This window comes from Brachyhypopomus gauderio, unplaced genomic scaffold (genome assembly GCF_052324685.1).
Source record: "Brachyhypopomus gauderio isolate BG-103 unplaced genomic scaffold, BGAUD_0.2 sc54, whole genome shotgun sequence".
Lineage (NCBI taxonomy): Eukaryota > Metazoa > Chordata > Actinopteri > Gymnotiformes > Hypopomidae > Brachyhypopomus > Brachyhypopomus gauderio.
In genome coordinates this window covers 207,605-230,949 of record NW_027506878.1, presented here as the reverse complement: position 1 = coordinate 230,949, position 23,345 = coordinate 207,605, and the positions used below count along the sequence as shown (strand labels likewise).

The following is a 23,345-nucleotide window of genomic DNA, read 5'->3' as shown; positions in this document are numbered from 1 at the left end:
GGTTCACGTTCCCCTTCGTTTCATAACGCAGTGTGTACCGATCTGTACGCCCTGCGTTACACCAGCACCATTAGAACATGAAAATTCATCCATAGCATTAATGTACAGGTACTAACCTTTATAATCCTTAATGAATAATGTACTTATCTTTAATGGTAACAAAAATAATGTAGCTATTGTAACTGACCGTTCTTCCCATCAAGATCATATGTGATGCTTCCCACCTCATCACAAATGTTGAAGCCAGATGGCCAGGATCCGTGTATGATTCCACACTGTACAACAAATCTGAACAGAGTAGGCCTGCGGTAGTTTTGCTAGTTGTTCACATGCAGTGTAATAGTTAAATCATTGCAAACCCTAGTGTGATTATAGATTTCTTTGATAATAAAATAGAGAACAAAATATAAAACCTTTTATTAGCAGTATAACTGGTATGTCATCTGATTTGGTCGATATTGATTTAAATTATACACTTGATGCTTGATGCTTTTCATCCACTCCCACAATCAGAATTAGAGAAAATAATTTCTTCTTTAAATTGTAGTACTTGCACACTAGACTTGAGTCCCTCAAAGTTATTACAGCCATTTACATTATCTTACATGTCATTTAAATTCTTGCCCTGGTTTTGCTGTGGGCCTGATTGTAGCGGGACTGTGGTCCAGGTGCAGGATCTGAATAGGGAGTCATAAGGTAGGCCTATAGGACAGGCAGGGATACCCTCTGTCTCCATGAAGGAGGCCGTCATGTCCTATAATCACATTAGTGAGGTTTACTGGAATCTGAGGTTCTGCGCCTGCTTGATTTTTTTGCAAGTTTAGAAATATGATGTTGCTTGAAAATGCATAAAAAAAATCTTTAAATCTAAAAAAGATTGTAATATATTTTCATGAGAAGTCATTCATTCAGCTTTAGTCTCTGGCACATCTATAATCCAGAGGTGGGACCAAGTCAGTGTTTTGCAAGTCTCAAGTAAGTCCAAGTCTTTATCCTCAAGTCCCGAGTCAAGTCTCAAGCAAAGACAGTCAACTCAAGTCAAGTCTCGAGTCAAGACAAGCAACCGTCAAGTCAAGTCCCAAGTCCCAAGTCTGAAACTTGGAATTTCAAGTCCTTTCGAGTCTTTTTTTTTTTTACAGGCACCAACGCTTTACGAATGCTACGCTGATGCGTTTCTTTACTCGTTTTGTTGGTGTCCGCCAGCCAAAAGATGACAGATCATTTACATTTTATCTTCTCTTTATTACATAAATGTACTTAAACAAGAATGTTTCATTACATCATTTTACACAAAAATAGCAAGCTTCATCGTAAGCAAGATGCTGTCATTACGAATGGTTATTCTAAACATTTGGATAAAATGTTTAAATATAGACTAATAAAAGATTAGGGTTATTTTTCATTGTTTTCTGTTATTGTGGGGTCACGGTGTAGGCTACTATTGTTACCTGGAGATTCAGTGGGGTCACATATTCTGATATTCAGAATTTGTGACCCCAGTTAAAAAGTGTGACGCTCGGGCTGTCCCGAAGGATGAGACACGGAATCCTCTTGGACTGACGTCACGTTTGTTTTATTTATAACAATAGTGCTGTCTAGCGCACAGGCAACACTCACACTTGCACACAGACGTGTAAACATAGACAACGACGAGCACAGGACACTGCGCGAGCGCACATTAAATAGACAAACCACATTAGCCCCACGTGATCACGAGACAATTCACAGGTGAGACTTATTAATCACACAACATAACGACATAACCCCAACCACGAATCTCCACTGACGCAGACAAAGCACGTGGACAACGTTGACACACGCCCAAAAGGGAGGGGCCGGGGTCCTCAACGTGACAGACGCCCCCTCCAAGGGCACTACCCGTCCCGGGGTGCCAACAGGACCGAGTGCCCCGAACGCATGACGATGGGCGGATCCGACGCGCTCAATCCTGCGTCTGGGAGGTGACTGCCCTTGGCGAAGCGTCCGTTACGAATCGCCTAGCACACCCTCCCTGGGAAGACGGGGGAAGAGACGTTAGACACACTCAATGGAACAGACACGAATACACACACCGGTACATTCACACACAGAGGAACAAACGGGAATAGGGGATTCGGCACACATACGGGAAGACTTACAAACACTGGTACACACACACACACAACATAGGCGCCAGGCTGCGCGCCAGCAGGAGAGTGATGAGGAGAGAGAGGTCGGGAGCTACTGGTGCAGCAGGCGCTGCGGTGGGCGGTGCTCCTCCTGCCCTTGCTGCAGTCCCTCCACCGGACGCAGCGCGGCTGGCGGACGCGCCTGTCGCAGCGCGGCTGGCGGACGCGCCTGGCGGAGCGCGGCTGGCGGACGCGCCTGGCGCAGCGCGGCTGGCGGACGCGCCTGGCGCAGCGCGGCTGGCGGACCCTCCGGAGTCAGCCCTGGGCGCGGTCACTTCCATCTCCTCCGTCTCGCTACCCTGGCTCCAACTCATGGGCTGCTCCGGGCTGCCACCCCAGGAGCAGTCCATCTCCTCTTCTCCAGAGCGATCGGAGGACGACTTCCACCTTCCCTTCACCGTCTCAGCAGAGCATTCAGAGGGGGGCGGACCGTCCTCTTCCTCCGAGTAGAATTCGCTGTCCGTGCACTCTGAGACGCCCGAGTGCACGGACAGAGGACGATCTTCCTCCTCTTCCTCACCGTAATCGGTATGCCGATTGCTCCGACTGAGGGTAGTCCCCAACCTCGACCTCCTCCCCCTCCTCTATGACGGAAGAGGAACCAACGGGCGGAGGGAGATAGTCCTCTTCCTCGGACTCCTCCTCCTCCTCTGACCCGTAGTCGAGTGTGGACGCGTCTTCCAGCGACAGGGGGTAGGCCTCCTCTCCTTCTCCGCCGTAGTCAACGGTGGAAGCATCGCTTAGTGACGGAGGGTATGACTCCTCCCCTTCGTCCTGCTCCTCCTCGGAGTCCCCCTCCCCAAACTTGTTCTCCGGGGTGGACTCGATAGCACCGCAGACGCAGGAGTCCACCTTCAGAGAAGAGAGGGCGCGGGACGGAGGGGAGTGTCGTTCCCTCCAAATCCTCACCGCTCCCTGGCGGAAGGTCTCCGCCAGCTCGGGGTCTCTCTCCTCTAGCCCCTGGGCTGTGGCCAGCTGGAGGGCGCACACCGGGTCCTTCTCCAGCTGTTCCTGCGTCGGGGTTCTCTCCTCCTCCCCAAGCTCACCCTCTAGTGGCGCATGCGTCCTGTAGAATGCCGGGGCGCTTACGCGGACAGGCGAGCTCTCCCGGGAAGACGAGGGGTGTCTCTCCTCCCACACCCACGCAGCTGTCAGGCGGTATTCCTCCGCCAGCTCCGGTATGGAGGTCTCCCGAGCCGCGCACAGCAGGTATGCACACTCGGGGTCCTGCATCAGCTGTGCCAGCGTCGGCGGGGCTTTGCGGCGCGGAGGAGAGGAAGAGGAGCGGTGCTGCCGCTTGCAGGGTTTCTTCCCCTTTTTCGGTTTCGGCTTGTAGCCTGGAATATTCTGGTGTCTCGACGGCTCGTCGTTCTGTGACGCTCGGGCTGTCCCGAAGGATGAGACACGGAATCCTCTTGGACTGACGTCATGTTTGTTTTATTTATAACAATAGCGCTGTCTAGCGCACAGGCAACACTCACACTTGCACACAGACGTGTAAACATAGACAACGATGAGCACAGGACACTGCGCGAGCGCACATTAAATAGACAAACCACATTAGCCCCACGTGATCACGAGACGATTCACAGGTGAGACTTATTAATCACACGACATAACGACATAACCCCAACCACGAATCTCCTCTGACGCAGACAAAGCACGTGGACAACGTTGACACACGCCCAAAAGGGAGGAGCCGGGGTCCTCAACGTGACAAAAAGGCTCACCTGTACATCCCATTCATGATTTCTTTGTTGGCTGCAATGGCGAGGGGATAGTAAATCTTGTTTAAGTACATTTATGTAATTAAGAGACGATAAATGTAAATATAAACATCGGTCATATTTTGGCTCGTGGACACCAACAAAACGAGTAAAGAAAGTGCATCAGCGTAGTTTACGTAGCATTCGTAAACAGAACAGAAACTGTGAAATAGCGCCCCCTGTGGTCACAAAACTCGACGGTCACAGAATCTGGTGTAACGCCGGTCTGCGTCAGAAGGACGGAAATGAAATTAATGGGGCGCACTTTATAAATATTAATATGCGTTTTAATATTTAGATTTGGGGTAAAAAAAATCAAGTCTTTGCAAGTAAACAGGTTCAAGTCCAATTCAAGTCCCAAGTTATTGGTGTAAAAGTCCAAGTCAAGTCTAAGTCTCTGAATATTTTTTCAAGTCAAGTCAAAAGTCTTAATATTAATGACTCGAGTCTGACTCGAGTCCAAGTCATGTGACTCGAGTCCCCACCTCTGCTACAATCAATCATAAGTTCCTCATAAATGAGCCCCATGCTATTTTACCTCAATGATCGTGACATAGATCATGTAACGGGACAGAAGCAGCAGGACGCAGGATGATGGGACCTGCGGGATATACAGGGGGAGAGAGAACAGGGAACAGGTGTGTGTGCAGATGAGAGGGTGTGTCAGTAGGTGGGGCACTGTGAGCAGGGGCGTGTCTTGGTGCGGTTATGTCTGGATGTGGGAGTTTCCCCTGAGGATTTGGGGCAGCCTACCATGACAGACCAAAATTAAAATACTGAAATAGATGTTGCTGGAATCTGAGGTTCTGCGCCTGCTTGATTTTTTGTAAGTTTAGAAATATGATGTTGCTTGAAAATGCATTAAAAAAATCTTTAAATCTAAAAAATATTGTAAAATATTTTCATGAGAAGTCATTCATTCAGCTTTAGTCTCTGGCACATCTATAATCAATCATAAGTTCCTCATAAATGAGCCCCATGCTATATTACCTCAATGATCGTGACATAGATCATGTAACGGGACAGAAGCAGCAGGACGCAGGATGATGGGACCTGCGGGATATACAGGGAGAGAGAAAACAGGGAACAGGTGTGTGTGCAGATAAGAGGGTGTGTCAGTAGGTGGGACACTGTGAGCAGGGGCGGGTCTTTGTGCGGTTATGTCTGGGTGTGGGTGTTTCAATTGAGGAATTGGGGCCAGCCTACCGTGACAGACCAAAATTAAAATACTGAAGTAGATGTTATTTACCAAATTGTTTATAGATTTAGATTATATCAGAGTAACAGATGAATTTGGATGTAAGGAATAGCATTTTACAGACTGTGAATGTTTAGTGATGTTTGAGTGAGTATTTGAATGTGAGCCGTCAGACTCATTATTGTTGTAACAATGAAATATTTGTGTAACGGTCCCAAGCCCGGATAAATTGGGAGGGTTGCGTCAGGAAGGGCATCCGGTGTAAAATCTGCGTCAGATCAAATGATGCGGATCAAAAACAGAAATTCCATACCGGATCGGTTGAGGCCCGGGTTAACAACGACCACCACTGGTGCTGTTGTCCAACAGGGCATTAGTGGAAATTGGACTACTGTTGGGACAAGGAGGAGGAGGAGAGGGGGGGAAGAGGGTTCTGAAGATGAAGGAGAGGAGACAGAGCAGGAAGGTGGAGGCTAGAGTTGGTACGTTGAATGTGGGCTCTAACCTCACATGACAGGTAAAGGGAGAGAGCTAGCTGATGTGATGGAGAGGAGGAAGATAGATATACTATGTGTACAGGAGACCAAGTGGAAGGGGAGCAAGGCCAGGAGCATTGGTGGTGGCTTCAAACTCTTCTATCATGGTGTAGACAGGAAGAGAAATGGAGTAGGGGTAATCCTGAAGGATGAGTTTAGTAAGACTGTAGTGGAGGTAAAGCGAGTAAGTGACAGGGTGATCTGTGTAAAGTTAGAGATTGATGGAGTGATGATGAATGTCATCAGTGCTTATGCTCCTCAGGTAGGTTGTGATGTGGAGAAGAAGGATTCTGGAGAAAGTTAGATGAAGTTGTTTTGCAGGTTCCTAAAGAAGAGAGAGTGGTTATTGGAGCAGATTTAAATGGACATGTTGGTGGAGGGAACAGTGGTGACGAGGAGGTGTTGGGTAGATATGGTGTTAATATAAGGAATATGGAAGGACAAATGGTGGTAGATTTTGCTAAAAGGATAAAGATGGCTGTAGTTAACACTTACTTTAAGAAAAAGGAAGAGCACAGGGTAACATATAAGAGTGGGGGAAGATGCACACAGGCCGACTATATCCTCTATAGGAGACGAAACCTGAAAGAGGTTAGTGATTGCAAGGTGTTACCCGGGGAGAGTGTAGCTAAACAGCATAGGATGGTGATATGTAGGATGGTTTTGGAGGTGAAGAAGAGGAAGAGAGTGAGAGCAGAACCTAAGATCAGGTGGTGGAAGTTAAAGGATGAGGACTGTGGTGTAAAATTCAGGGATGAGGTGAGGCAGGTACTGGGTAATGGTGGTGGTGTTCTGGATACCTGGAATGAGACTTCAAATGCAGTGAGGGATGTGGCTAGGAAGGTACTTGGTGTGACCTCAGGACAGAGGAAGACCGACAAAGAGTCGTGGTGGTGGAATGAGGAAGTTCAGGAAATTTTGAGAGGAAAGCGGTTGGCTAAAAACAATTGGGATTTTCAGCGAGATGAAGAAAGTAGACAGAGGTACAAGGAGATGTGTTGCAAGGCAAAGAGAGCAGTGGCAGAAGCTAAAGAGAAGGCATATAGCAAGCTGTATGAGAAGTTGGACACTAAGGAAGGGGAAAAGGATCTGTACAGATTGGCCAGACAGAGAAACCGTGACCGCAGGATGTGCAGCAGGTTAGGATGATAAAGGATAAAGATGGAAATGTGTTGTCTGATGAGGAGAGTGTCTTGGAAAGGTGGATGGAGTATTTTGAGAAACTGATGAATGAAAATCAAGAGAATGAAAGGGAAAGAAGGTTAGAAGAGGTAGAGGTTGTGAATCAGGAAGTGCCTCAGGTGAGCAAGGAGGAAGTAAGGGCTGCAATTCGGAGAATGAAGTGTGGTAAGGCAGTTGGACCAGATGATATTCCAGTGGAGGTATGGAAATGTTTGGGAGAGACAGCAGTGGAGTTTTTGACTGGGTTATTTAACAGAATCTTGGAAGGTCTGAAGATGCCTGAGGAGTGGAGATGAAGCATAATGGTGCCGATTTTCAAGAATAAGGGTGACGTTCAGAGCTGTAGTAATTACAGGGGAATAAAGTTGATCAGTCACAGCCTGAAAATCTGGGAAAGAGTAGTGGAAGTTGGGCTTAGAGGAGAGTTACAGATCTGTGAGCAGCAGTATGGTTTCATGCCAGCTAAGTGCACCACAGATGCTATTGGACAATCCACTTCTGGAAATTTTTCACCAGTTCTCGATAACTCGGAAAGTTTTCTGGAGTTAATAGTCGGAGGTGCGGCAGCTCTGTGGAGAGCGCGTCGGAGACGCAGGCGGGGGACGCGAGCCGGCGCGGACGTGATGCTCCGTCAGCGGGGATTCAGAACTGCTCTCCCGGCCATTCATCTAGCGAATCTCCGCTCTCTGGCCAACAAAATGGACGAACTGCTTCTCCTCAACAAGACCTACAAATGTTTCACCCGCTCGGCTGCTCTCTGCTTCACTGAGACCTGGCTCAACGAGTCCATCCCGGATAGCGCGCTACATCTGCCCGGCTTTCATCTTCACCGCGCAGACCGCATAACGGAGCTGACGGGGAAAACGAGAGGTGGCGGACATACACTGCAGCTCCAACTTAGAGACTCTGTTTATTAACTGCAAACCTTTTTATTCACCGCGGGAGTTTTCTTCATTCATTCTCGTCGGCATTTACATTCCTCCCCAAGCAAGCGTGAGCGACGCACTGCAAAACCTGGCAGGGCAAATAAATGGATTGGAATTAAATCACCCAGATTCATTGTTCATCATACTTGGAGACTTTAACAGAGCAAAACTTAACCACGAACTCCCAAAATACAAACAACATGTTAATTGCCCCACCAGGGATAATAACACACTGGATCACTGCTACACTGTTCTGAAAAATGCCTATCGCTCCGTGCCCCATGCAGCTCTGGGACACTCGGATCACTGTCTGGTTCACCTTATTCCTACCTACAGGCAGAAACTCAAATCTGTAAAGCCTGTTGTGAAAACAGTGAAGAAGTGGACCAGGGAGGCTAAGCAAGACCTTCAGGACTGCTTTGACTGCACGGACTGGAGTGTTTTTGAAACTGCTACAAACAATCTGGATGAAATGACTGACACTGTCACATCCTATATTAGTTTTTGTGAAGAACTGTGTGTTCCAACAAAAACCTACCGCACATTCAGCAACAACAAGCCATGGTTTACAACCAAGCTCAGCCAGCTTCGTCAGGCTAAGGCAGAGGCTTACAGAAGTGGGGACAGAGCTCTGTACAAGAAGGCAAGAAACATACTGACCAGGGAGATCAGAGTGGCCAAAACAGCTTTCAGCCAACGACCCAGGATCAGTGTGGAGAGGCCTTCAACACATTACCAACTACAGAAGACCATCCCCCCCTGCAGACGCAAACAAAGGCCTGGCTGACGACCTTAACAGTTTCTATTGCAGGTTTGAGCAGGACATATTCACACCTCTTCACACCCCTACAGCACCATCTACATTCACCCCACCACCTACAATACCTACTCCATCTCTCCCCCCCACCACCACTCAAGCTGTACTCACAATATGTGAGGCTGACGTGAGCCGACTGTTTCAGAAACAAAAGACCAGGAAGGCACCTGGCCCAGATGGTGTCTCACCTTCCTGCCTTAAGATCTGTGCTGAACAATTGGCTCCAATCTTCACAATGATATTCAATAGATTGTTGGAGCTGTGTGAAGTTCCCTCCTGCTTCAAACGCTCCACCATCATCCCAGTCCCCAAGAAACCCTCCATCACAGGACTGAATGACTACAGGCCCGTTGCTCTTACGTCTGTGGTCATGAAGTCCTTTGAACGACTGGTGCTGGCCCACCTGAAAGATGTCACAGGACACCTGCTGGACCCCCTGCAGTTTGCCTACCGGGCAAACAGGTCAGTGGATGATGCAATTAACATGGGTCTGCATTTCATCCTGTAACACCTGGACTGCTCAGGGGCGTACGCAAGAATTCTGTTTCTTGATTTCAGCTCGGCGTTCAACACCATCATCCCAGGCATTCTGTCCACCAAGCTCTCCCAGCTCAATGTCTCTCCTGCCATGTGTCAGTGGATCACCAGCTTCCTGACAGACAGGAAACAGCAGGTGCAGCTGGGAAAAGTCATGTCCTCCACACAGACTACCAGCACTGGTGCTCCTCAGGGATGTGTGCTCTCCCCACTTCTCTTCTCTCTCTACACCAATGACTGCACATCTAACGACCCGTCTGTTAAACTTCTGAAGTTTGCTGACGACACTACAGTCATCGGACTCATTCAGGACAGTGACGAGTCTGCATACAGACAGGAAGTCGAACGACTGATGTACTGGTGCAGTCAGAACAACCTGGAGCTGAACACGCTCAAGACTGTAGAGATGAGAGTGGACTTCAGGAGACACCCCCCAGCACTGCTGCCCCTCACAATCTTCAACATCCCCGTGTCTACTGTAGAGACCTTCAGGTTCCTGGGCACCACCATCTCACATGACCTGAAGTGGGAGCCCAACATCACCTCCATCCTCAAAAAGGCCCAGCAGAGGATGTACTTCCTACGCCAGCTGAGGAAGTTAGATCTGCCTCAGGAGCTGCTGATCCAGTTCTACACTGCAGTCACTGAGTCCATCCTGTGCACGTCCATCACAGTGTGGTTTGGAGCAGCCACAAAGCAGGATAGGAACAGACTGCAGAGAACAGTGCGGACTGCTGAGAAGGTCATCGATGCTTCTCTGCCCTCCATTCAGGACTTGTACTGCTCAAGAACCAGGAAACGGGCAGAGAAAATCATCACAGACTCCTCACATCCAGGTCACCACATGTTTCAGCTCCTCCGATCTGGCAGACGCTACAGAACGCTGTCCACTAAGACTGTCAGACACAAGAACAGCTTCTACCCACAGGCCATCACCTTCATCAACAACTGATCACCAGACACCCATCACCCAGACCATATACACCATAAACAACCATTAGCACTCTTATTCTAAAACCACTGCACTATTGCACCTTATCAATCAATCAATCAATCAAATTTTATTTATATAGCGCTTTTTACAACAGTTGTTGTCACAAAGCAGCTTTACAAGTGCCGAGTCCTAGCCCCCAGTGAGCAAGCCAAAGGCGACAGTGGCAAGGAAAAACTCCCTAGTTTTTTGCATGAGGAAGAAACCTTGAGAGGAACCAAGACTCAGGGGGGGAACCCATCCTCCTCTGGCCGACACCGGTCACCATGACAACAACAACAATATAGACAGAATGTAGACAGAATGTAAAAGATGCAATAATGTCAATTTAGACCGAAAAATATGTAATAATGTCCATCATGGTGTAGGCATCCGGTTAGGCAGGAGGTGGCCGGCCAGGATGGATCGCTTGTCTCTCCTCATCTCATTATTCCTCAAGCAGGCGGGCAGCCATGTGGAGAAATGAAACAGGGAAAATTAGCTCTGTATGAGGACATATACAGGACAGGTAAAATTATAAACATTTCTGGAGTGTGGCAGCAACTCCGGCACTAAGTTAAATTATTACAGCCTAGCTAAAAAAAGGCAGAACCAGAAGGTAACATAGGCTTGGGGGCATTCTGAGACAATGGCATCCGTCCACTGCACTGTCAACAAACTTGAGTGACCACGAGCAGTGACAGGATGACAGCACCAGTACCCCAGTCTACCATAAAACCCTTCGTCTATGAACCCCTGGATCTGTACCTTTATCTAAGGGGGATATTAATTATCAAACGCTAGACTAAATAAGTGGGTTTTCAACCTAGATTTAAAGATTGTGACTGTGTCAGAGTCCCGGACACATTTAGGAAGATTATTCCAAAGCTGGGGGGCCTTATAAGAAAAGGCTCTTCCCCCTGCTGTTACCTTGTTAATTTGTGGAACTAATAACAGACCAGCACCCTGTGATCTTAGTTGACGTGGGGGTTCATAGTAGGAAATAAGTTCCTGGAGGTATTCAGGAGCAAGCCCGTGTAGTGCTTTATATGCTAATAATAGAATTTTAAAATCAATACGAAATTTAACTGGGAGCCAATGCAGGGCTGATAGGACTGGTCTAATATGCTGAAATTTTCTAGTTCTGGTCAGAACTCTAGCTGCGGCATTTTGAACTACTTGAAGTTTATTTAGATTCCTATTTGAACATCCTGACAGTAGTGAATTGCAGTAGTCTAGTCTAGAGCTAACAAATGCGTGCACCAATTTTTCTGCATCATCCTGTGATAATGCATTTCTTAATTTGGCAATGTTGCGGAGATGTAGAAAAGCTATCCTAGTAGTATTATCTATATATTTATCTATATATTTATCCATGATCATTCATGATCATTCATGTTTGCACTGCTTGTTACATTAGTTATTATATATACTGTTTTTACATTGTTATGTGACCACTTTAAAGCACACTGTTATGTTATGTCCTTAGACTACGTATACCATGTATACTCTTGTTTATTGTGTATTGTAAATTATATGTAAAATATCTGTGAACTGTTAGCACACGGGAGACATGAACAGCCGGAAACAAATTCCTTGTGTGTGCGAACACACTTGGCCAATAAACCTGATTCTGATTCTGATTCTGATGTTTGCTTTGAGAGTGTTAATGGAGAAGTATAGGGAAGGACAGAAGGAGTTACATTGTGTGTTTGTTGACTTAGAAAAAGCTTACGATAGAGTACCGAGACAGGAGCTGTGGTGTTGTATGAGGAAGTCAGGAGTAGCAGAAAAGTATGTGAGGGTGGTGCAGGATATGTATGAGAACAGTGTGACAGCAGTGAGATGTGCGGTAGGAATGACAGGTGGGTTTAAAGTTGGGGTAGGACTACATCAGGGATCAGCCCTGAGTCCCTTCCTGTTCGCAATTGTCATGGACAGACTGACGGATGAGGTTAGGCAGGAGTCCCCTTGGACTATGATGTTTGCTGATGACATTGTGATCTGTAGTGAGAGTAGGGAGCAGGTGGAGGTGAACTTGGAAAGATTGAGATATGCTTTGGAGAGCAGGGGAATGAAAGTGAGCAGGAGTAAAACAGAGTACATGTGTGTGCCGAGCCGGAGTGGCTAATCGGGAGATTCGGGAGGATTCCCGATGGGCCGGTTCATGTCAATCTCTAGTTTGGGCCGATTGGGATGGAAACATAAATTTGGGCCGGATTTGCGCATGAAACTCCCAGGCTGAAAAAGTGGCCCACTCCGGCCATGTGTGTGTGAATGAGAGGGCAGACGGTAGACAGGTCCAGTAACAAGGAGTTGATTTGGTGAAGGTTGACGAGTTTACCTATTTAGGGTTGAGGGTACAGAGTAACTGAGGAAGTGAAAGAGAGGTAAAGAAGAGAGTGTAGGCAGGGTGGTGTGGATGGCATAAAGTGTCTAGGTGATAGAATTGTGATAGAATTGTGTCGGCTAGAATGAAATGAAAGATCTATAGGACAGTAGTGAGACCTGCTATGTTGTATGGACGGAAGACAGTGGCACAGACAAAGAGACAGGTGAGGGAGATGGAGGTGTCTGAGATGAAGATATTCAGATTCTCATTTGGAGTGACGAGGAAGTATAAACTCATTTCTGATCCTTTTTTTTTCCCCCACCACCACCCCCCCTCTTCGGAGGACTATTGATACTTTATTGTTTATTCAATCATAAAAATGTGTATAAATTTAGCACATTTTAAATGGGGGGGAGGGGGGTATAAAGGGAGAAGAAAAGGGGGGGTGTAAAGGGGGACAGAAACAAAAGGAAGAGGGGGTTATACAGATATATAATATGTATATGGTATAATATAGTGCAATATAGTATATTATAATATAACATAATATAATACAATAATATATAATATACCATATTGCTTATAAAAAGATAGAAATGTACTTTAATCATGAACTTGTGATTTGTTTGCTACCGTTGAATTTGCTTATGTTGTGATGTAATATTTGAGTTAGTTGTGTCTAGATTAAGTCTGTATCTGTATTTATGGTAGGCTCTAAGTGTGTATCTGGGGGGATATAATATATTAGATTTTTCCAGTGATTGATGTTTATGTTATTTTTTGTTTTCCAATTCATGAGGATGACTTTTTTGGCAATGACTAGCGACATTAGGATTGTTCTATTGTTTTGTGGTGTTGTGCTAATGGTTGATATGTCCCCTAGTAGGCATAATGAAGGAGTTGGATGAATTTGGGTATTTAGTGCTTGAGATAGATTGGTAGTGACTTCGTTCCAAAACAGGTTAACTGGAGTGCAGTGCCACATAGCATGGATATAATTATCAACAGTGTTCTGATTACAGTGTGTACAGTTTGGTGAGTTTGTGAATCCCATTTTATACATTTTGTATGTGGTATAGTGTACTCGGTGGATAACTTTATACTGGATTAGTTGTAAATTAGTATTTGTGATAATGCTATAGTTATTATTACATATCTGTATCCAAAAGTTGGTATTAAAAGTTGATGATAAATCTTCTTCCCATTGCTTATACGGTAGGCTCATGTTAAGATTTAATTGAGATATAATTTTATATATTTTGGATAATGTTTTATTTGCTGTATTAATGTTAAGAAGTTCTGAGATTGGTGTAGAGAGGGCTAGAGTAGTTTGTAGTTTGAACAAATGAGTGATCTTAACTGGTGATATTGTAAGAACTGAGTTCTTTCGATTCCGTAATTCTGGGTTATTTGTGGTAGTGACATCAGTGTGGTATTGTTATACAGATGTTTTAGGTGTGTGATTCCCTTATTAGCCCATGATAGATAATTTAATGTTTTTTTATTAATTGTAAAGTCCGGGTTATTCCAGATGGGTGAGTGGATGGTTGGTGTTAGTGCTGAGTTTGTTAGTTTGTGAAAATTCCACCAGGCTGTCAGAGTTGTGGCCACAGTTGTATTATAAAAACATGGGTGATGTTTAATTGTTTGGCTGATAAATGGTAAATTGGATATTTGTATATCTTTACATAGTGCTTGTTCTAAATCAGTCCATGATCTATTTGTACTATTAGGTTTTATCCATTTTAATATATATTGTAATTGATTTTCCAGGTAATAATTGTGGAAATTTGGTGCCTCTAGACCGCCATATGATTTCGAATTCTGTAACGTTGTGAGTTTGATTCTAGCTGGTTTATTCTTCCAATAATAATCAGTTATTGTGGTATTTAAAGTCTGAAACCAAGTGAGTGGGGGCTGAATGGGAATCACTGAAAATAAATAATTGATTTTTGGTAATATTGTCATTTTAATCGTAGCAATTCTGCCAGCAAGTGAAAGAGGAAGTGTAGTCCAGCGGTGAAGATCGTCACTTATTGTTTTAGTTAATGGATTGTAGTTAAGCTTGAACAATTCTGACAGCTGGGCAGATATCTTTATACCCAGATATATGATGTAATTACTACATATTGGGATAGGTAATGTTTTCAGTTCATTATCACATTTATTTATATTTATTGGGAGAATTGCAGATTTTGACCAGTTAATTGAGTACTCTGATATTATTGAATAGGTTTCAATTGTTTTAATTGTTTTTGTTATTGAGATATGTGGTTTTTGTAGAAATAGTAAGATGTCGTCTGCATATAGACTGATTTTATGTTCCATGTTAGGTGTTTGGATTCCTTTAATGTCTGTGTTTTGTCGTATTGCTGCTGCTAGTGGTTCTATGAAGATAGAGAATAGATAAGGAGAGAGTGAGCATCCTTGTCTGGTCCCCTGGTGTAATGTGAAAGGTTGTGATATTACCCCGTTGGTGTTGACTGTAGCCTTAGGTGCAGTGTATAAGATCTCTATCCAGTTAATACATGATTCTCCAAATCCGAGTTTATACAGTGTGGTAAATAAGAATTTCCAGTTTACTCTGTCAAAGGCTTTTTCTGCATCTAGCGTTATAATTGCTGTTGGTATGTTTTGGTGTGAGGTGTAATCTATTATGTTCACTAATCTGCGCATATTTGTGGATGAGTGTCGACCTTTGAGAAAACCCGTTTGATCAGGATGTATTAAATTATGAATTACTGTTTCTACTCTGTTGGCTAGCGCCTTGCTGATTATTTTTGTGTCTGTATTCATTAATGATAATGGTCTGTAGCTAGATGGTTGGGTAGGGTCTTTGTTTGGTTTAAGGTGAAGGGAGATGGTTGCAGCATTCATGTTTGTTGGGAGTTTTGCATTTTGTTTGATTTCTGTTATTGTTCTGTAAAAGAGTTGTGATAAGGATGGCCAAAAGTGTTTATTAAACTCAGCAGGGAATCCATCAGGTCCTGGGGCTTTACTGTTGGGCATATGTTTTAAAGCTTTGTAAAGTTCTTCTAGGGATAATGGTCTTTCGAGTGTTTGTTTTTGGTTTTCAGTTAATTTAGGTAGTTTGATATGGTCCAGGAAATTATTAATTTCGTCTAAGTGGGTTTCATTGTCTGATGAGTATACTTTTTTGAAAAAATCTTTAAAGGTGTTGTTTATCTCATCAGGTGTCTGCACTGTTTTCCCTGCTAAGTTTTTTATGGTTGGAATAAATGTTTTTTCTTTATTACGCTTAATAAGATTTGCTAAATATTTTCCAGATTTATTTGAGTATTCGATGTTTTCATGTCTTAATCTTTGTAGTAGGAATTTAGTTTTTTTATTTGTCAATTCGTTTAAATCGTATCTAAGTTTCCTAAGTTCTTTTTGCTTATCTTCAGATGGGTTACTTATGGTAATATTTTCTAATTCCTTCATTTTTGATTCTAACTGTATCTCAAGTTCTGTTTCTTTCTTCTTTTTAAATGTAGCGTATGAGATTATTTTTCCTCTTAGCACTGCTTTACCTGTTTCCCATAAAAGTGATGCTGGTATGTCTGGAGTGTCATTTATTTCTAAAAAGGATGTCCACTCTTTTTTAATATAATTATCGAATTCTTGATCATTGAGAAGTGATGTGTTAAGGCGCCATCTAAATGTCTGTTTGTGTTGTTGGTTTGAGTTCCATATTATTGAGACAGGAGCATGGTCACTTATTGTTATAGGGTGAATTTGTGTATGTACAATATTTGACAGAATTGAATTACTGATTAAAAAATAGTCAATGCGTGAGTATGATTTATGTACTGCTGAGTAAAATGTGAATTCTTTGGTGGTTGGATGATTTTGTCGCCAGCTATCACCAAGACCGAAATCTTGCATGTATTGTTTTATTATTTCAGTGGAATTCCAGTTGCGTGTGTTCTGAGTATAGGCTGACCGGTCTAGTGTTGGATCAATAACTGTATTAAAATCGCCTCCTATTATTATTGAAGAGTCAGTTATTGAGGTTACTTGTGTGAAGAAGTCATGGAAAAAAAGGGATTGTCGATGTTTGGTCCGTAGATGTTAGCAATGGTAAAAGTGTGGTTGTTAATGGTGATATTTATGATGATGTATCGTCCATCTGGGTTTGTGATTGTAGCATTGTGTGTGAATGTAATTTTGTTATGAATTAAAATGGCTACACCTCTTTGCTTAGAGTTGTAATTGGCTGTAAATATGTGATTGTATTCTGCTGATTTCAATTTTTGTTGATCTGATTCTGTTAGGTGAGTTTCCTGTAGGAGGCATATATCTGCTTTTAATCTATTGAGATAGGAAAATATTTTAGTTTTTTTTTCTTGGGAGCCGATTCCATGTATGTTCCATGTAACTAATTTTAATTGTAGCATGTTGGAGTGTTGTAAGGTGTCCAATAGTTTGTAATTAATTGTATAGTTATGTTCATGATTCTATTTAGGTGAATGTAATTAATTTGGGACAGACAGAGGATAGAGAGAAAGATAGGGGTGGGGAAAAGGAGGGTAATGCAGGGTCGTTTTCCTCTTTTGTACATGAAGGAAGGTGTAGTGTAGACGAGTGCGATGATATGATGGATAGTTATTAGTACATATTCAGATGTACATTCTTATGTATATTAATTATATATATAATGTATATAATGTATGTATACATTATATATATATATATATATATATATATATAATGTATATAATGTATACTTATTAAAATATTTGTAATTGTCAATATTTGTAATTGTCTAGCTATGTAGATCAACCAATATGTAGGCGGGTAGATATATATATATATATATATATATATATATATATATATATATATATATATATATATATATATATATATATATATATACACATATATATAGACATCGAATCAGGTTTAAGGGAGAAAAGAGAGCTTGTAGTCAGCTGTCAGGTAGTCAGTTGTGATGTATCTTCACTGATGATCATCCATCTCGTATCAGTACAGCCAGGGAGTGATTTCTTGATCTCTGTATAGCTGGCCATCCACGTATAGTTTATCCACGGAGAGAACTGCCCGTTTTCCGTTTTGAATCAGCTGTTTTCTCACGGTGAGTAATTTTTTCCGTCTGTCAAGTATTTCACGGGGGTATTGGTCATTTATGCCGTAGTTTGTTCCTTTCAGTTCTCTTCCTTTGCCGAGTATGAGTTGTTTGTGTTTATAGTGTTCCACTTTTGCCACAATGGGTCTGGGGCGTTTGTTTTGCATGTTTATTCCTCCCAGGCGGTGTGCGCGGTGAAAGGTTATGGTGTTGGCCGTTTCAGGTGGGATTTTAAGTTTGGAGATTATGAACTCCGTGATCAGCTTTTCCAGGTTTTCGGATGTATTTTCGGGGATCCCGGAAAATACAATATTGTCCCTCATGCTGCGAGTTTGTAAGTCTAGTATGGTTCTTTTCATTTCCTTGTTTTCTTTGGTAATGTGTGAAAGTTGGGTTGTGACGGTGTTTATATTGTACTGTAGGGTTTTGTTTTCTTTTGCCAGTGATGCAACCTGCTCCTGGCTGAACTCTAGGCTTTCACGCAGCGACTGGAATTCTTTGTGCAGGATCTCAACTAGTGAGATTCTCGCGTCCAGGGTTGCTAGTTTGGAGTCAATGGAGATGAGGATTTCACTAACCTCTGTGTGGGTTGGGGAATCCTTTTCCTCTGAGTCTCCGGTCGAGCTGGTCGGACGTGGTCTTTTGGAGATAGGAGTTGCCTTCATTTTTCCTTTCTTTCCTTCTCCTTTGTCCGAGCTCATGCTGCAATATAGACGGTAATACTCGTCGACGAATTCTTCTAACGCTTCCAGGGTGTTGTGTTTTGTTTGCTGTCGTTTTCTCTTGTTTGTTTTGTTAGTTAGGTTGTTAGATAGTGTGTGCCGCCATCTTGCTGATCGCACTCTGTCTCCCGAGGAGTAGCGTTACACCGTCATCGTCACCGTCCATTCATTCCTGATTCTCATTTCAGGACTCATTTCTGATCCTATTAGAGGATCAGCACGTGTAGCATGTTTTGGAGATAGAGTTAGAGAAGCAAGATTGAGATGGTTTGGACATGTACAGAGGAGGGAGGAGAGGTTTATAAGTAGGAGGGTCTTGAGGATGGAACTTCCAGGCAAGAGGAGGAGAGGTAGACCTAAGAGGAGGTTTATGGATGCAGTGGTAGAGGATATGAGAGTGGCTGGTGTGTCAGTGGAAGACACTCAGGATAGGGCCAGATGGAGGAGTTTGATCTGCTGTGGCGACCCCTAAACGGGAATTGCCGAAAGAAGTAGAATATAGACCACAAGAAGACTGTCTCATTCATAAAGGGCTGGTGTGACTCAATGATTTTGTTCTATTTTCTGTTTTCTATTTCTATTTTAATGATTTTCGTAAAAGACAATACAATACATGAGAATTGGTTCTGTAAATTGTGTTTTAATTGTATTTATTACACACAATTCTTACTAAAATATTCCAATAAATAAAATATTGACAACAAACAGCTATATATTTGTGTGTTTGTTTCTATTTATTTTGCAGATGACACACACCATCTCTCAGATCTGAGGATTGTTCTGCTGGGGTACAGAGATGCTGGGAAGAGTTCAGCAGGAAACACCATCCTGGGCAGAGAGGAGTTTGAGTTAAAGAGAACTGCTCAGTGTGTGAAGAGACAGGGAGAAGTAGCAGGGAGGAAGATCACTGTGGTTGAAGCTCCAGGATGGTGGAGGAATAACACTGTAGAGGAGAGCAGTGAGATACTGAAACAGGAGATTGTGCTCAGTGTGTCTCGGTGTCCTCCAGGACCCCATGTTCTACTGCTGGTGTTATGTGTGGGAACAACATGTAAAGATTATGTGGGACACATGCAACTTCTCACTGAGAGAGTCTGGAGTCACACTATAGTTCTGTTCACATATGGGGACTATCTGATAGACACACCCATAGAGCAGTACATTGAGAGTGAAGACAACGCCCTCCAGTGGTTGGTTGAGAAATGTGGGAACAGGTATCATGTTCTCAAAAATAAGAACAGGGGTGATGACACTCAGGTCACAGAGCTGCTGGAGAAGATAGAGGAGATGGTGGCAGCAAACAGTGGCTGTCATTTTGAAATGGACAGAAAGATTCTACAGGAGGTGGAAGAGAAGAAGAGAATATTAGAAGAGAGAGGAGGAGAGAGGATGATGAAGGTGCAGAAACAGAGAGAGGACATCAGAGGGGTTATGGGTAAGTTTCTGTTTTTTGTTTTTATAACTCCAGTTATATTCTTTCTGAATTTTTAATCTTGTGCCTGGTCATAAAATTAAACTACTTGATGATCTTATGAACACTGTAAGAAGACTACTGTGAAATTTACAGTAACTTGCTGGCAGCAATTAGCTAATAAGTTGCTGTAATCAATTTCACAGTATGCATACTGTACATTTAATCACAGTACTTACGGTTCTTACTGAAATTTTTATTAAGATGTGAGCTAAAAAAGGCTCGGCTAATAGCGTTAGCTGAGCTAACCATTAGCACTAGAAGACTGGCTGCTGGTGTACCTACGTGCCTACAATAAAAACAGTGATTTCAACGCGGGTTAATATAAACCTGTCTGTGTGGATGTTGCCTACCATTAGCAAAAGTGGATTTCTGTTTAAATTGCTGAATAAATCCCGCTCAAAATTACTGTATTATGATTCACAACAAAATTATATTTACTGTAGAATTCACCCTCCACTGAATTTTGACCATGATGCTTTGCAGATTTACAGTAACATGCTGTAAACAGTTTCTACAGTAAGAATTTGATCATTTTGCACAGAAATTGATTAGCTACAGTGAAGCTTTTTTTCATTTTCCTAATCAGAACTTTACTGAGAACTTCAGACACTCGCATAACAAAGTGCTACATGTTAGATATTATAAATTTTTAAAATCTAAACATGAATATCATTCCATTTGGTAGTTTTAGTTCTGTTCTCCTGTACATGAACGCTCGCTGGTATGAAAGAATAAATGACTGGAAATAGATATTGCTTGTAAATGCATTTTTATAAACATCAACAACGTCCTGAACAATATTGCAATATATTTTCATGTAAAGACTTAATTCAGCTTTAGTCTTCTGCACATCTATAATCAATCATAAGTTCCTCATAAATGAGCCCCATGTTATATTACCTCAATGATCCTGACGTAGATCATGTAACGGGACAGAAGCAGCAGGACGCAGGATGATGGGACCTGCGGGATATACAGGGGGAGAGAAAACAGGGAACAGGTGTGTGTGCAGATGAGAGGGTGTGTCAGTAGGTGGGGCACTCTGAGCAGGGGCGTGTCTTGGTGCGGTTATGTCTGGATGTGGGCGTTTCCCCTGAGGATTTGGGGCAGCCTACCATGACAGACCAAAATTAAAATACTGAAATAGATGTTGCTGGAATCTGAGGTTCTGCGCCTGCTTGATTTTTTGTAAGTTTAGAAATATGATGTTGCTTGAAAATGCATTAAAAAAATCTTTAAATCTAAAAAATATTGTAAAATATTTTCATGAGAAGTCATTCATTCAGCTTTAGTCTCTGGCACATCTATAATCAATCATAAGTTCCTCATAAATGAGCCCCATGCTATATTACCTCAATGATCGTGACATAGATCATGTAACGGGCAGAGAGGAGTTTGAGTTAAAGAGAACTGCTCAGTGTGTGAAGAGACAGGGAGAAGTAGCAGGGAGGAAGATCACTGTGGTTGAAGCTCCAGGATGGTGGAGGAATAACACTGTAGAGGAGAGCAGTGAGATACTGAAACAGGAGATTGTGCTCAGTGTGTCTCGGTGTCCTCCAGGACCCCATGTTCTACTGCTGGTGTTATGTGTGGGAACAACATGTAAAGATTATGTGGGACACATGCAACTTCTCACTGAGAGAGTCTGGAGTCACACTATAGTTCTGTTCACATATGGGGACTATCTGATAGACACACCCATAGAGCAGTACATTGAGAGTGAAGACAACGCCCTCCAGTGGTTGGTTGAGAAATGTGGGAACAGGTATCATGTTCTCAAAAATAAGAACAGGGGTGATGACACTCAGGTCACAGAGCTGCTGGAGAAGATAGAGGAGATGGTGGCAGCAAACAGTGGCTGTCATTTTGAAATGGACAGAAAGATTCTACAGGAGGTGGAAGAGAAGAAGAGAATATTAGAAGAGAGAGGAGGAGAGAGGATGATGAAGGTGCAGAAACAGAGAGAGGACATCAGAGGGGTTATGGGTAAGTTTCTGTTTTTTGTTTTTATAACTCCAGTTATATTCTTTCTGAATTTTTAATCTTGTGCCTGGTCATAAAATTAAACTACTTGATGATCTTATGAACACTGTAAGAAGACTACTGTGAAATTTACAGTAACTTGCTGGCAGCAATTAGCTAATAAGTTGCTGTAATCAATTTCACAGTATGCATACTGTACATTTAATCACAGTACTTACGGTTCTTACTGAAATTTTTATTAAGATGTGAGCTAAAAAAGGCTCGGCTAATAGCGTTAGCTGAGCTAACCATTAGCACTAGAAGACTGGCTGCTGGTGTACCTACGTGCCTACAATAAAAACAGTGATTTCAACGCGGGTTAATATAAACCTGTCTGTGTGGATGTTGCCTACCATTAGCAAAAGTGGATTTCTGTTTAAATTGCTGAATAAATCCCGCTCAAAATTACTGTATTATGATTCACAACAAAATTATATTTACTGTAGAATTCACCCTCCACTGAATTTTGACCATGATGCTTTGCAGATTTACAGTAACATGCTGTAAACAGTTTCTACAGTAAGAATTTGATCATTTTGCACAGAAATTGATTAGCTACAGTGAAGCTTTTTTTCATTTTCCTAATCAGAACTTTACTGAGAACTTCAGACACTCGCATAACAAAGTGCTACATGTTAGATATTATAAATTTTTAAAATCTAAACATGAATATCATTCCATTTGGTAGTTTTAGTTCTGTTCTCCTGTACATGAACGCTCGCTGGTATGAAAGAATAAATGACTGGAAATAGATATTGCTTGTAAATGCATTTTTATAAACATCAACAACGTCCTGAACAATATTGCAATATATTTTCATGTAAAGACTTAATTCAGCTTTAGTCTTCTGCACATCTATAATCAATCATAAGTTCCTCATAAATGAGCCCCATGTTATATTACCTCAATGATCCTGACGTAGATCATGTAACGGGACAGAAGCAGCAGGACGCAGGATGATGGGACCTGCGGGATATACAGGGGGAGAGAAAACAGGGAACAGGTGTGTGTGCAGATGAGAGGGTGTGTCAGTAGGTGGGGCACTCTGAGCAGGGGCGTGTCTTGGTGCGGTTATGTCTGGATGTGGGCGTTTCCCCTGAGGATTTGGGGCAGCCTACCATGACAGACCAAAATTAAAATACTGAAATAGATGTTGCTGGAATCTGAGGTTCTGCGCCTGCTTGATTTTTTGTAAGTTTAGAAATATGATGTTGCTTGAAAATGCATTAAAAAAATCTTTAAATCTAAAAAATATTGTAAAATATTTTCATGAGAAGTCATTCATTCAGCTTTAGTCTCTGGCACATCTATAATCAATCATAAGTTCCTCATAAATGAGCCCCATGCTATATTACCTCAATGATCGTGACATAGATCATGTAACGGGACAGAAGCAGCAGGACGCAGGATGATGGGACCTGCGGGATATACAGGGAGAGAGAAAACAGGGAACAGGTGTGTGTGCAGATAAGAGGGTGTGTCAGTAGGTGGGACACTGTGAGCAGGGGCGGGTCTTTGTGCGGTTATGTCTGGGTGTGGGTGTTTCAATTGAGGAATTGGGGCCAGCCTACCGTGACAGACCAAAATTAAAATACTGAAGTAG

General features: G+C 42.8%; 2 protein-coding genes across 2 annotated transcripts in view; both read left to right on the top strand.

Annotated features, from left to right (window-relative positions):
* The window catches only part of LOC143488808 (GTPase IMAP family member 8-like), a 32,573-nt gene extending 12,592 nt beyond the window's left edge, over positions 1-19,981 (top strand). Inside the window, exon 4 of the mRNA XM_076987720.1 lies at positions 18,992-19,981. Coding sequence (XP_076843835.1) covers positions 18,992-19,737 — 746 coding nt within the window. The 3' untranslated portion in view covers positions 19,738-19,981. The remainder of the gene's footprint in view (positions 1-18,991) is intronic.
* A 1,196-nt stretch (positions 19,982-21,177) lies between these two features.
* Positions 21,178-23,345, top strand: part of LOC143488804 (uncharacterized) — a 34,024-nt gene continuing 31,856 nt past the window's right edge. The window contains 1 exon segment of the mRNA XM_076987713.1: positions 21,178-21,706. Within this exon segment, the coding sequence (XP_076843828.1) occupies positions 21,343-21,706 (364 nt within the window). The 5' untranslated portion in view covers positions 21,178-21,342.